Source organism: Geotrypetes seraphini, chromosome 2 (genome assembly GCF_902459505.1).
Source record: "Geotrypetes seraphini chromosome 2, aGeoSer1.1, whole genome shotgun sequence".
NCBI lineage: Eukaryota > Metazoa > Chordata > Amphibia > Gymnophiona > Dermophiidae > Geotrypetes > Geotrypetes seraphini.
Window position 1 is genome coordinate 184,550,246 of NC_047085.1, and position 14,706 is coordinate 184,564,951.

A 14,706-nucleotide genomic window follows, 5' to 3' on the forward strand; every position below is an offset into this window, starting at 1 on the left:
TATTATACTTACTTATACTGCTGCCTGTACCAGAGGACCCAAGGGGTTTACAAAACTTAAATAATCCTTAGGCGTGATGGGGGACTTGGCACACACTCACTTTCCAGGCGTCGCTGAGCTGGAGTTAGTTGCCTGAGCAGGTGAGCTGAGCCGCGCGCCTCTAGCTTAGGCTCGAGCAACCCCCCTCAGCGCACCGGGGTTGCTACGGTAACGGAGGGAAAAAATAACACACGGTTTCCCCGGGTAGCTCTCCACCGAGGCAGCACGCGCGCCACTCTCCTCGTAGCAATCCCACTCAACAAAAAAAAACCCCGCCTCCCGCTGTTCAGCGCCCTTCAGTCACCTGTAAAGGGCGAAAAGGTCCTGCCCAGTCAACGCCCCCCCCCCCTCCCACCGCCTGTGGAAAAAGTGGCTCCCGGTTGCTATTTTGCTCCCGTTGTTGTTGTTTGGGTTTAAATGATGCGGCTGCAGTCTTTACGGCTCTCCGCGAGCTTTGGGGGTTTGGCCGCTTTTTCGAGCAGCGCCAGAGAAGTTTTAGCTGAAGCCGGCGAATTTTGATTTGTTTGGATTTGGACCCCCCCCTCCCCTCCCCTCCCCGCCCTTCTCTCCAGAGAGAAGTCACGTCGTTAAGTTTTCAGTCAGGCGGCTGCCGCTTTTTTTATCTTAGCGCGTGCATTCACCCGAGGAGAAGGATGGGGGAGTCGGGCTCGGTGCGGGGAAACGGCGGCGCGGCCGGCTTGGCCCAGCAGCCGCAGGTGAAGAGCGTGCTGGTGTATCGCAACGGGGATCCCTTCTACCGGGGCCGCCGCATGCTCATCCACGAGAGGAAGGTGGGCAACTTCGACGTGTTCCTGCAGGAGGTGACGGGCGGCGTGCACGCTCCCTTCGGCGCGGTTCGCAACCTGTACACGCCGCGGGCCGGCCACCGGGTCACCTCGCTGGACGACCTGCAGAGCGGCGAGGTGTACGTGGCCGGGGGTGGCGAGGGCTTCAAGAAACTCGAGTAAGTAAACCTAGTAGCCCCCCCCTCCCCACCCGCTTTACTGAAAGTGGTCAGAAAAAAACAACAATAAGCAACAACTAAAAACACTAGTGGTGGGGGTGGGGGGACTACTCTCTATTCCCTAGGGATGGCCAACCAGAACATATTTGTTTCATGCAATTTTCGTTTTCTTCATTTTCCGTTAAGTCATTTTGTCAGTTGTCGATAATAGTGCGCACTTACTCCTTAGAAATAAAACACCTGTGTAGAAAGAGGGTGCACTTTTTGTCAGATGAGATATACAAGTGATACCTTGGAATCCGAACTTAATCCGTTCCAGAACCCTGTTCGAGTTCCAAGACAATTTTACCCATTGAAAAATAATAGAAACTGGATTAATCCGTTCCTGGGTTCCACAAACTCAAATTTTAACAGGAAATACACTGGATTTTAAGATAAAATATTAACAAATATTGCAAAGCAACATTCAGATTCTGGGGCACAAACACACATATACAATGTGCAGGGCGTTCGGATTCTAAAGCAGAGTTCGGATTCCAAGACAAAATTTGCTACAAAAAAAAGTTCGAATTCCAAGTCCGTTCGAGTTCTGGGGCGTTCGAATTCCGAGGTATACAGTATGAGCATCATGTATGTGCACATACATACCATAGGTCAGCCCACTTAGAATCAACCAGAAATACTGGTTTTGTAAATTATTTTATGGCTCCTTCTTAATGGAATTACATTACATTACATTAAATTAGTGATTTCTATTCCGCCATTACCTTGTGGTTCAAGACGGATTACATCCAAACTAAAACAGAATTACATTTCAACTTTGAATTAATAGAATTCATTACCTGATCATATTCTCTTGAAACAATTTTTACTCAATTTAATATTCTTTTGAAAAACTTGTTTTTTTTTTCTTTTTGTGGCTTTTCCAACTGGTTAACGTTTCCTGCCAATTTTGGAGTTCCGTTTCTATGCAGTTTTTAATTTTAGCCCTGTAAACGCTTTGCTGGTACACGCGGTGTGGAAAGTACAATAAATAATAATAGTTTAACTATTGGGAAAGAGAGCATCCTCTTTCCACATAGCACACATTCTTGCTAAGGAATGTGCCCTATTAGCAACAGACAAAATATAAACTTTTTTTTCTGCTTGCTTTTCGTTTGTTAACCTCATGCAATGGCACAGTATCATTGCAAATGACAGCCTATCCCTACTGCTCCTTACTCCCTAAACCTGCTGGCTGATTTTCTTGGAGGAATGCTCAGTTATGCCAGAGAAATCCTCTGGAGGTGGGTATGCAGCATAAGCAAACTCTAGACAAGGCATGGGAGCAAATTTTTCCAAATGAGGAAGGTGTGTTAAACTCAACAAAAGTGTCTCCCTTCTCAGACACAATGCAGGAATTTGCTTTGTAGCATTGACAAAGATTATGCCTTTGCTAATTGGTGCAGACATTGCATTACTATACAGTTTCTTACTCTAAAAAAAATGAAGCAATTAGAATCTGAGTATTAGCTAGAGCTGCCCGATTCAGGAAAAAATTTTGATTCTATTCAGCCTATTGAATTGATTTTTCGATTCGATTTTCCTGAGTAATGAGTAGCAGCATACAAAACTTCACTGAAAGTTAGTGCCCCCTTCCTTCCTTCCTATGTATGTTAGTGCCCCCTTCCTCCCTCCCTTCTTCCTTCCTATGTAAGTTAGTGCCCCCTTCCCTCCTCCTTCCTTCCTATGTATGTTAGTGCCCCCTTCCTACTTCCCTCCCTGCTGTGGTGAAGCCTGCCTTCCTCCCTCCCTCCATGCTGTGTCGATTCCTCCTCCTCTTCCCCCGGTCTGCCGCTCGCCGCAACTCCAGGAAGGTAAAGGCTAGTGTGCAGCGATTGCATGCCACCAGCCTACAATCCTTCCCCCGATGTCAATTCTGACATCGAAGAGAAGGTCCGGGCCAGCCAAGCAGTGATTGGCTGGCCTGGACCTTCTCTCCGATGTCAGAATTGACGTTGGGGGAGGGCTTCTGGACCAGCAGCATGCAATCACTGCATGCTGTCCCTTCCCTTCCTGGAGTTGCGGTGGCTAGTGAGTGGGGAGCAGCAGCAGCGGTGGTGGAGAGCAGGGAGCAGCTGTGGCAGTGGGGAGCAGCAGCGGCGGTGGTCAATGGTCAGCCCACGTACTCCCAATGAGCAGTGAGAAACCTTGGGTCACTGAATCGGCTAGGCCGATTAAAAAAAAAAAAAAAATAAAGCAAATCGATTCGAATTGTGAATCGGGCAGCACTAATATTAGCTCCCTTATTGTTTTTCCTGGGGAGTTATTGTTTAGTGCTAATGACAGGTTTTTCCTTAAATGCACCAGCAGCAACAATGTGAGTTGATTTCCCTAGTGCTGCTCTGGAGGTACCATTTCAAGTTTATTTTATTTGATATACCGTTTATAACTTCTATGCGATTTTCTTAAAAGTCATATACAATAACTTAATATGGGGAACATACATTTTATTTTGTAACAACTACGAAGGACAGACCGGCATGACACATGAGACATGACACAGAGTGAGAGGAGGGGTATGGATACATATTAAAGTAAAAAGGAAGGGAAAAGGAGCAACCATAAACGGAGTGTGGTAGGGAATAGAAAGGGAAAGATGGAAATGGAGAAGTGATAGAGCAGGAGAGCGGACAAGGAGTCAGATGATGGTTCAGCCTTTCAGCCATGTACACTAAAGAGACCATAGCATATTTATTTTAGAAATTTATAGACTACTTAAATCTAAGTGATTTACATAAGAACATACATACTGTAATATTAAGACAGACAGCATATAACTCAGATCATAACCATAACAATAATGCTTTGTATCTCAGTTTCACCTCTCTGGAGAAAACTGCTAATTACTTCTGCCCCAAATTAACCTTTCTCCTGAATCTACCAGCTACTGTGTCAATCAGTGCTAAGCTGTGATATTTTTTCCACGGTGGAGGTTATTAATTTCATCTAGTTCTTAGTAGCTCATAATCTACCACAGTGTAGATTATGAGCCGCGGCAGATTCCAGGTGTGTCGCGAGACATCGGCGAGGAGGAAAGGCACTGGCGCTGGCTGACTGCTTACAGGACGTGCCTTTCGCAGTGAGAGGTACATCCTGTAGTCAGTCAGCCTGCACTTCTCCTCCTCACCGGCACCTCTGCTTCTCCTCACCTCTCATTCTACAGTCCCCCCCCTCCTTGGTGGTAATGGGAGCCTCAGGGCCATGGCTGGTGGGCATCCGTGCATGCGCAGATGTCGATGTGATGACATCACATATGCACGTGAGATCCACGTAATTCCGGATGCCCTCCAGTTGTGGACCTGAGATTAGTGTGCCACCACTTAAAAAGTTTGCAACACACTGATCTACCATAAGAGGTCATTAATTTTATACTCAATGTATGTTTCACGAATCAGTTTTCATTTTAGTATCTGCTTTACCTGAAGCTTCTCAGAAAGGGCATGTGGATGTGTTAAGACTGATGCTCCAACCACCAGGCTACACTGCCACATGTCTGGTAACCAGGGAAGCCCGGTTCAAATCCCACTGTTGCTCCTTTGTGATCTCGGACAAGTTGCTTAACCTTCCAAGGCCTCAGGTACAAACTTATCCCTTCCCCCTCCCTTTTTTTTTATCAAGCCACGTTTACGGTTTTTTATTGCCAGCCATGGCGGGAAAAGCTTCAGTGCTCTCAGGAATTCTGTGAGTGTCGCAGCTTATACTGCTGTGGACAGTTATAAAAAAAAGCTTTAATGAGGCTTGATAAAGGGAGAGAGTGGATTAGATTGTGGTGCCTCTTGAGACAGGGAAATTCCTACTAGAACTGTACTCAATAGCGTATTTTACTATTCAGCCGAGTATGAATAATGAAAAATATTATTCAGCCAGATACGAATACTGAATATGAATAATGGGCATTGAGCTTTAACATAAAGAATAAAAGAAGCAACATGAAGTCGGAGGTCAAGGGCCGGATTCTGCAAATGACGCCTTTATCAGCGTCCGCCTATAAAAGCAGCCTCGTTCGTGTGTCGATCATGCCACGGTACCTTTTGCAGGCCTACATTTACGGAGCCTACCTGTGTTAATCGCATCTACAGAGGCGCCTACATCCACTTTTGCCGCGCCTACTTTTGACATAGACGGTGGTAGGTGCCTCTATAGACGGGATTTGGATGGCGTTCTTTGTAGACACCTACGTTGTTTTAAATTACTTTTTAATTGGTTTTAAACAACGCTGTCAATTACCACACTGTTTATCACCAATTAGACCAATTAAGTTAGGTGGTGGTAGGGCATAGTGCGGTTTTGAGAATCAGGCTCCGAATGTTTATTTCAGTAGGTTTTAGCACAGTAGAGCCCCAGATTATTTGTATTTGAATTTAAAAAAACTAATTGGCTAAATACGAATAATGTATTTGGGGCACCATTGGGGCCAAATCAAATATAAATATTTGAACAGCCTTAAAATCAAATCAAATATGAATATTTGATACAGCTCTAATACCTACAGTACCTGAATATAAGTTACCTTGAGCTACTAATGAAAAAGTGTGAGCTAAATCCAAGCAAATAAAACAAATATCAAGGTAGCACTTTTCCTGCTATTAAAGTACCATCTTAACGGGGGAATTCTGTGGAAAGTTATATGCATAAATTTAGGCGTGACTCCAAAAAAATGGTGCGACCAGGGGATGGATGATCATGGGCAAATCAGGGGCATTCCTCAATTTGACGTGTATAGAATTAGGGGGATCTGCGCCTAATTTAGGCATGAGGATTTATACCATGTTACAGTTGGTGTAAATGGTTGTGTCTAAATTTAGTCACAGATTTTTTTTAGCACTGATTTTTTAGGTGCCATGTTTAAAATTTAGTCCTTGATATACGGTAATGCATGTCAATATGATTAAACAGTGTTAAATAATAATACCTCCATTATTCTTAATGGAGCCTATATACTAATTATGCACTTGGCATGATATTAATGTTCTATAAGATGTTTAATAAATAGATCCTTGCTTAAGGCCTTATAAGTTAGGCTTGCAATGTAACTAACCTTATGTTCCAATTGCTAATACTGTTGAGTCAAAATTTTCTTATGGCTATTAAAATTTACTGCATAGCAATAGAAAAATATGGTAGAAATCCATCCCTTGTAAAGCTTCCATAGAGCTTCTGTGCATTAAGAATGCTGATTAGAGAGAACAAAAAGGTATAACTGATGTTTTAAATGTAAGAAATGACCATGATCTTTTCTTTACTACTCACTGTTGAGCTTTGGCTCTATCCTAGCTAAAACATACGGCAATAATGAGTTTCTGCATCTATCATGTAATTCCTGTTTTCTTTCTTTTAGCTACATGCAGATTGGAGAGAATAAGAAAAAACCAGTGGAAATTAATGCGCAGGTAATGTAACTATTTTCATTCATGTATGGCTTCTTTTATTATAAATCATCTTGAACCTTTTTGATATTAGTGTGATTAATAAATTGTGGATTAGATTAGATTATCTTGAAAGAATTATGTCACCTTTCTTCCTACTATAGTAGTGATGCCTATTTTAAAAACTACAGTCAAATACTCCTGAATTCTATAAAAGGTGCCCAAATTTGAGTGTAATCCTGAGATCTGTCCACAAATCTATTAGTTAGTGAGCCATTATTAATCAGAAATTGGCTGTCAACTATAAATTGATGTTAATTTGTTCTAATTTGGATTTGTGTGCAGGTCTGGCTGCTTGTGACTGTATAAAGATCCATGCCAAAAACCTCTTGTGTGCAACCGTGCAGTGTTATAGAATTTGGGGAATGCACACTTACATTGCATATGTTGGAATTTACATCAGGTTTCAATGGGTGTAAGTCTTTGCACCCAAAGTTAGGCACTGGAATACACACTAAAGGGCAGATTCTATAAAAGACGTTTAAAGGTTAAGTGTTGTTTAGACGTCCAAGAGCACAATGCTGAGTATGATTCTATAATGTATAGTTGCACTATAGAGAATTGCGCTCAGCGGTGCTGAGTGAATGTAAGTGTGTCTGTATACTTAGGTGTACTTTATAGAATCACCTTTTAGGCGTCACATAGATGTCTTCACAACATCTATAACGTTATCGTGTGTTAACGTTATGTCACTAGAACGGCATTTTTATGCTGTTCTTTTTTTTTTACATTAAAATTGTATGCAGTAAAATGCTGGCACCACTATTATATTTATTTATTTTTTAATTATTTATATACCACTTATATCCTATGTAGTATTTACATTTGGCTCCTTTATCAAGTTTCAAGTTTATTAAAAATTTGTTTGACCGCTTAATCCAACTTCTAAGCGGTTAACATAATAAAATTACACAAAAACAGATTAAACATATTAAAACAGGGAAGACAAATGACTTACTCAAACATACGGCAACAAAAGGGCAGATGGGGAGGAACTACAATAAGTATAGGATAAATAAGTCATAAAGGCTAAAACAGTAGGTTAGGTAAAAATTGTCGAAAAAGGAAAAGAAAGAAAGTGGCCATTTAACAAAAAGCGTCTTGGAATAGAAGTTTTTAGTGCTATTTTAAATTGTTTTATATCTAATTCGTTACGGAGATTTATAGGCAGTAAATTCCAAAGTGAAGGGGCAGTGACAGCAAAGTTGTTGGTGTGTAAAGTATTTATTGATTTTAATGATGGTATAACTAAAAGATTTTGAGAAGTGGAACGAAGGGATTTTTTTGTTACGTACGGAATTAAAAGACTGTTAATAAAATCAGGTTGGTTATTCATTTTAGTTGTAAATGTTAAAAGTAAAATTTTATAATTAATTCTGTATTCGATTGGCAGCCAATGAGCGTCGACTAAAAGAGGGGTGACGTGATCATATTTCTTTGCCCCGCTAATGATTTTAATAGCGGTATCATATTTCTCTTCTGTTCTGGTTACCCAGAGACACAAGGAGCAGAAGGGGATTTAACCAACAACCTCAGAGTGCTAAGGCTGTGGCTCTAACCACTGTGCCACACACTCGGCCATTAAACCACATGTCAATTCCAAAATCAAGCTTATATCCTCTTGATTCAGAAGCAGTCATTTTGCTAGGATAAATATCAAACATGTACCTTCAACATTTGTCCAGTTCAGGAGTAGGCGAGAGCCACAGGCAGGTCAGGTTTTCAGGATATCCACAATAAATATGCATGAGATGGATCTGCATCTCAAGGAGACAGTGCAAGCAAATCTATCATATATATTCATTGTAGATATCCTGAAAACCTGACCTGCCTGTGGCTCTTAAGGACCGGAATTGGCTACCCCTGGTCCAGTTCCTCTGCTGTTTTCTAAAAAAAACCCCAAAACAAACAAACACACTATTTTGGCCTCTGTTTCCTGGCAGCTACTTTTCAGTGGCTCAATTCTCTAGTGTAATTAGTGTGCATGATATCATCAATTACAGAGATACTAGGGGGTTCTTTTATACTGTGTTTTAAAGTGCCTTTCCATTCCTGCTGAAATAGGTATTGTGCCCCCCTCCCTGATTTTTAACTTGATCCACCTACCTCAGCATCCCCAAACAGTTGAGTCACTGACTGCTGTGCATACGCCACCTTATCTCTTATTGGATAAGCAAAACTTTTTCTTTGATGTTGACCCCTTATGGAAAAGACAGTGTGGTGTAGTGGTTTGTGCAGAGGTGTTGCAGTTTCAATGTTTGGGGGTTCAATACCCACTGGTGGTGATTGTGTTTCTTCATGCTGCAAATTTGGCCTTTATCTGCCGTCCTGTTTCTGTGTTTCTAGATATGTCAAAGCTGTAATGTCAGCACAAGCTAATGGAAAGAAATCAGAAATACCTGTTTACACTTCAGTCTTTGCTTCATTTGTCCCTTCTCTGAAATACATATTTGCACCAACTCCATAGTATTGAGTCAGATAAATCCCATCACTTTTACCCCAATTAAACTGGAGACTTTCAAGGTAGAAAAAAAATCATGTACTGCAGTCTGTAAACAAGTAAACAATTACAAAGCAAAAACAAGAAGAACAAATATCTCTACAGAAAAGCAAAACATGCAAAAATAAACAGCAGAGATGACTGTCCACCAATGGCAGAAAGGATGTTTGAGGAAGCCAGATGTTCACTGTAAAAGTCTTTATTGGATAAAGTGAAATAACTCAACACGAGCCATGTTGCAGTTGTAAGGCCTGCATCAGGAGTTGTGTCACGCTTGATAGTGGATCAATCAGATGTATCTATTCTTGCAAAAGGCTGCCAGTGCTTCAAAAGGCAGCCATTTTGCAAGAACAGATGCATCTGAGCGATCTGTGATTATTTTATGGACAGTCATCTCTGCTGCAAGAAAACAAGCATGCAGACCTAATTATCCACTATCGCTGTATTTAAGAGCTGTCCTTTGTCGTAAAGAGGTAACACCATACACAGATGGTTATACACATCATTAAATCAACTAAAGAAGCACCAGACCAATTTTCTAATGCAAAGATAGACTTGATAGTTCATATCCACATGCTTCCAGTTTCCATCCAACATCTACCACTAGGTTCATTGTCTATAGACAACTCTGATACAACCACATTTGTTCTGGCCTCTCTGAAAGAAACTCTCATTTGAAAAAATTCCAGCAGCCATTTTTGAGACTACATTACCCATCCAATGAAGTGAGAAAGCATATCAACAGGGCCAAACACACACATTACAGGACTATCCTAAAAAAGAAAATAACGGCACACTCCTAGCTGTCACCTATATAGCTCTCAGATAAATCAACTAAAATATATCATAAAGGATCTACAACCTATCCTGGACAATGAAGCCACCTTCTCGCAGGCCTTGGATGACACTCCTGTCCTGGTGTACTTTCAGATACTCACCAGCAATCACAGATTTTTTTTTCAGTGATGACACCCATTCAGAGCCTAAACCCTGCCAGAAACCCAAATACTAACTCTGGGATCAATTCAGTAAAGTGTGCTATCTAATGGCATAGGGGCTTACATTTGCTTTTGTGTCCCAATGCTACTTTCAGGTACACAAAGAAAGATTTAGTGTGGGAAAATCAGTTTAGACCAGCGTGGTAAAGGATAGCATAGTAGGCATGCAAAATAAATGCAAATCATTGAAGTTTGCTGTCCAGTGTAAAAACACTGCTTAAAAACGTAGCACAGGTTTTTACTCCTTTTATAGCACTGAATCTTTGTTCCAGTTCAGCCTGGTATAAAGATGCAAGGCGGGAGTTGAGACTGATCTGAAGTGAAGTGTGGCACTTCTCCTCAGTTATTCAATTACTGTGGAAGGACCCCAGCACTGATCCTCATAAGTGGCCTATGTGCCCATCCTCCTGACACCCCCTACCCCCTGCACACCTATAAGATAGGAGGCAGGAGTGATTATCATTCACACCTACCACCACCCTTATCTTCAAACTGAGCTTACATGGTCAGGCTCTAACATGTTTAAAGATGGCTGCTCAGAGGCAGGAACGAGTGGGCATTGTTTCTGCCTCTCATCTTAAAGGTGCATGGGAGAGGGGGGGGGGTCCACTAGTCCATCATAGATTTTGTTTTGGGTGGTGGGTGGCAGGGGGGCAGTCCAGTAGACCACTGATGATTTGGTTTTGGGTCTTTTTTGGGGGACAGGAAGGAGGTATGGAATCCAGCAGGGTGTATTTTTCCCCCTGATGTTTCCCTTCCTGTCAGGGCTTGACTTCAATCCTTGCTGACAGTAAGGGAGACCTTTATCTCTTTTTTTCTGACAGCACATACTTTTTAATACAGCAGTAATTGGCATGCTGTTTGCTTATAGCATTGGGAAGCTAAGATTTTGTTTTACACTTGCGTTATGAAGCCAACACACGGTTCTAATGTCAATTCACAGTTCTAATGGTAGCACCCAAGGGAACTGTTCTGGAGCCCTGATTTGATGTGAGGCTGTCCAGGGGGCTTACTGCTGAGCAGGGAACACCCCAAGAAGCAGATGCTTCCCAACAGTCTGCGATCTTCTGCAGTCAAGGATGTCCTTGCAACACGAGGGTGAAAAGTGCGAATGAAAAATACTGAAAAATCGCAAATAAAACACAAGCTGAAAAGATAAGCTCCTGCATCCTGTCCTGTAGGAAGAACAACTGCTGTACACAGGAGCATGCTTAGTGATGAGGTATGAGAGGGAGGGGTTAAAAGAATCTGAAGTTTTGAGGCTTCCTACAGATCCTCTTTATTCTGGGACCAGTGGCAATAGCATCTCTAAATAAGAAGGATTTTAAAGCTCCTTTAAATTTATCTAAGTGGGGTTCTTCTCTAAGATATGAAGGCAGAGAATTCCAGGTAAGTGGGGCAGTTACTGCAAAAGAGGTTGTACGGCAAGAGCAGAATATCTTAGGAGAGGGGACAAAAAGTAAATTTTTGACCAGAAAAACTATTCTAAGAGTTCTAGAGGGAGCACGAGGAATGAGTAATTTGTCAATAAAGGCAGGTTCTCTTGATTGACGTCTTGAGTGAGGAGAGCAATTTTGAAGGTGATTCTATGGGGGATGGGAAGCCAATGAACATTCTTAAGTAAAGCGGGTAACATGGTCGTATTTCTTGGAGTTGGTAATAAGTTTAATAGAGATGTTTTGTATTAGCTGAAGTCTCCTAATCTCTTTTTGTAGTATGCCCTTATAAAGGGAGTTGCAATAGTCTATTCTGGAGATTACAAGCGAATGTATAAGTGTATTTAGAGCCAAGGGCTCCAAAAAACTGGAAAGGGATCGAATCATTCACAGTTTATGGAAGCAGTTTCTTTCTACTGCTTCTGGCTGAATATCGGACCCTAACTTTTGCATTTCTAAAAACCAACTGTATCGACATCTTACCACAATAACCATCTTCAATTGATACCACTTTGTAAATCCATTCAAATTCTAGACCATTATGTGTTGTTTTATAAGTTAGCATCTACTGCATTCCTTAGAAGCGCTTCCCTTTTCTTAGTCTCTGCTAAATACATCATGGAGGCCCACTCAGACAGGTTAGAAAGGAAAATGATATGACAGCAGAAGGTCAATCAGGTTATAAGGAATGGACACGTACATTGCATATTCACATGAAGCTCTCCAGTTCAGAACATGATGACAATTCTGCTGGTCTTTGTTTGAAGGACAAGAGGTCTGTCTAGCCATTGCTTCTGCACACCAGCTGTGCCCTGCTCAATGATACCATTGGACTGCCTGCCCTGCACATGCTTTCTGTAAAACAGAGCATGCAGGATGGAGGCCTGCCTCCTGCACATGCTCAGTTTTTATGCATGTGCAGAGAGAAGGCTTCCCTAGTGTATGTTTCACATAAATCCAAGCATCTACTTGGCAGGGGCGATATTTGGCTGGTGCAGCAGCGGTGCTCAGAAAAAAGTGACATTAACTGCCAGCTTTGTGAGAAAGAGGGCTTCTGCTGGCAGGGCTTGGGAACCTCTCCACCTCAGGTAGGTGGCTGTGAGTGGGGCAAAACTTAGTGCCCTCTCACTTTGGGTTCAGAATTCCCCAACATATGAGGTCTGACCAGTGGCTTAGTGAGAGAGGTGGGCAGCAAAACACATGCTTTCAAACCATCTATCTGTCCATTTGTCCCCGCTGCTTGAGCAATCCTCCTGCTCCATCCCCCTCCCCCCCCCGGACACCTCTTGAAAAGTTCACCAGCATCAGCTGCATCTTCCACTTGCTGCTTGCACTGGTGTTGGCTTCCTTCTGATATCACGTCCTGGTCCCGTGACTAGGAAGTGACATCACAAGGGAGATGATGTCATCATGAGCAGCAAATTGAAGATGGCTGCTCACACTGGTGAATATTTAAAGAGATACGCGGTGGGCAGAGAGGAGGAGAGGCACCGGCGTCCCCTGTGAAGATGACGCCTGGGACAGGCTGCCCCCCCCTTTCTATGTCACTGGGTCTGACTACATGGTATATAAAGTGCCAAATAAATAAGGTGCATTGCTAAGTCTGAAAAATAAATGGGTTATTTGGATTGTTGGTGAGAAAGAAACAGCCCAGGATGGTGGAGGGTGGGGGCTGATCTCCAAAGAAACATGCTACAGGTGCTTGAGGTAGCAGTTTGTGTGGATCATCTGAACTGTTGAAATAATTGAGAATGCCAGAAAGTACAGTAGTTATGGATGATTGCTATTGCTGAAGTTTGTTCTGAAGAGTTGATCTTTGAGAACTTTCTTTTTTACACTAAGACATCCATAAACTGATTTTCAGATAAAATGTGCTTAGGAAAAAGCAGGGCCGGATTAAAGGGTAGGCCCAGTAGACCCGTGGCTCGGGCCTGATGCACTGCTCTGATGATGTCACGTCATTTACTGCAGCGCCAAGCAGCTTATCTTCCTTCTCTCCCCTTCCCCCACCTGGATTAGCAGCCACCCTCTCTGATCCAGCAGAATTCCATTCCTTTTCTATCCCCAGGGCCAGTAACATCCCTTTCTATCCCCCAGCTGACCCTCCTTCCTTCTGCCTCCGAGCCCGCACCACTGCGTCCATTCAGTTCTCTCACTGTCTGGATCGTTGCAGATAGTGGAAGCCTAGCTATTCCTACACGCAGACTTACGACCTTTGACTAGGCCGCACCGTGCCTCCGAAGAAATAGGAAGCTGCTTACTTTATCTTTGAATTATTATCGCTGGTTTAACAAAAGTTTTTATTACCGCACAGAACGTATAACTGATAGTGCATTTTCCAAGTTCTTGGAATTTTTTTCACTCTTTACTTGTAAATTAGCTTTTGATTTTACATTTCTTAAATAGCTAAATGATTAGTTTCTGTGGAGTTCTTTACAGTACTGTGTTATGGTAGCAAGTATCCTGGTAACCTAATTAGCCCAGCAAGCCATACAAACACAGATACCCTTTGGAGAGTTTTTAATAAAACTAATACCACTAGGGATCAGCACAGGAGTAACCTGTTAGTATAGCACAGAAAAATAATAGTGTTGTGTGTTAGTTTGCATTTTGCTGCATAGGAGATCTTCATATATAGAAACTAATTGGATTCAGAAGATTTTTTTGAGGATCTTGGCATAATAGAAAAGCTTGATCTATACCTTCTTTTGTATTTCAGTCATTTGGTAAATTTTTTTTTTTTTTTTAATGGTTAGGGGGTTTCGAGGAACACCAGACATTCAGGGGCCCTATTTCCAAATAGCGGTAAAAAGTGGTCATAGTATGCCTTTATGCAAGTCTTTCCCGTACACTAAGGCTATTTGTACCACTTGGATAAAATAACTGAATTTTCTTTTTTTTTTAATGGCCACACACTAATTTTGCCATTAAGCAATACAGCACTGTAGCTGCAGCTGCACTGGTTAATGTAGAATATGTCCACTGTCAATTCATCAGACATGCCCCCTGCACCAGAAGTTTACATTTTTTTAGTGCGTTTGTAGCATGTGCAGAAGACAAAATTACTGCAAGATGCCTCAGTGCGCCCTGCCATTTTTGACTGTGGTAAGCATGCATTAATGCTTACCGTAGCATTGTAAAAGGGCCAAACAGTGTCTTCTAGTGCATATTTAAAAAGTTGACAAATTGGAGTTTGTTTTCATTTCTACATGTTAATCTTGGTAAGAAAATGTCATACATATATTTTTCTTCCTATGTAAGGAGCCCTTTTACCAAAGCTTAGTATAAGGGTATTTGTTAG

The 14,706-nt window shown here is 42.0% G+C and overlaps 1 protein-coding gene across 3 annotated transcripts in view; it reads left to right on the forward strand.

Moving 5' to 3' along the window:
• The first annotated feature begins 376 nt into the window (after positions 1 to 376).
• The window catches only part of DCDC2 (doublecortin domain containing 2), a 252,645-nt gene continuing 238,315 nt past the window's right edge, over positions 377 to 14,706 (forward strand). For 2 of the 3 annotated variants that reach the window (XM_033934503.1, XM_033934504.1), the window contains exons 1-2: positions 378 to 1,003; positions 6,384 to 6,435. In XM_033934503.1, the coding sequence (XP_033790394.1) occupies positions 693 to 1,003; positions 6,384 to 6,435 (363 nt within the window). In that variant the 5' untranslated portion in view covers positions 378 to 692. Of the gene's footprint in view, positions 1,004 to 6,383; positions 6,436 to 14,706 lie in introns of all 3 variants that reach the window. The other variant, XM_033934506.1, reaches the window with a different exon arrangement.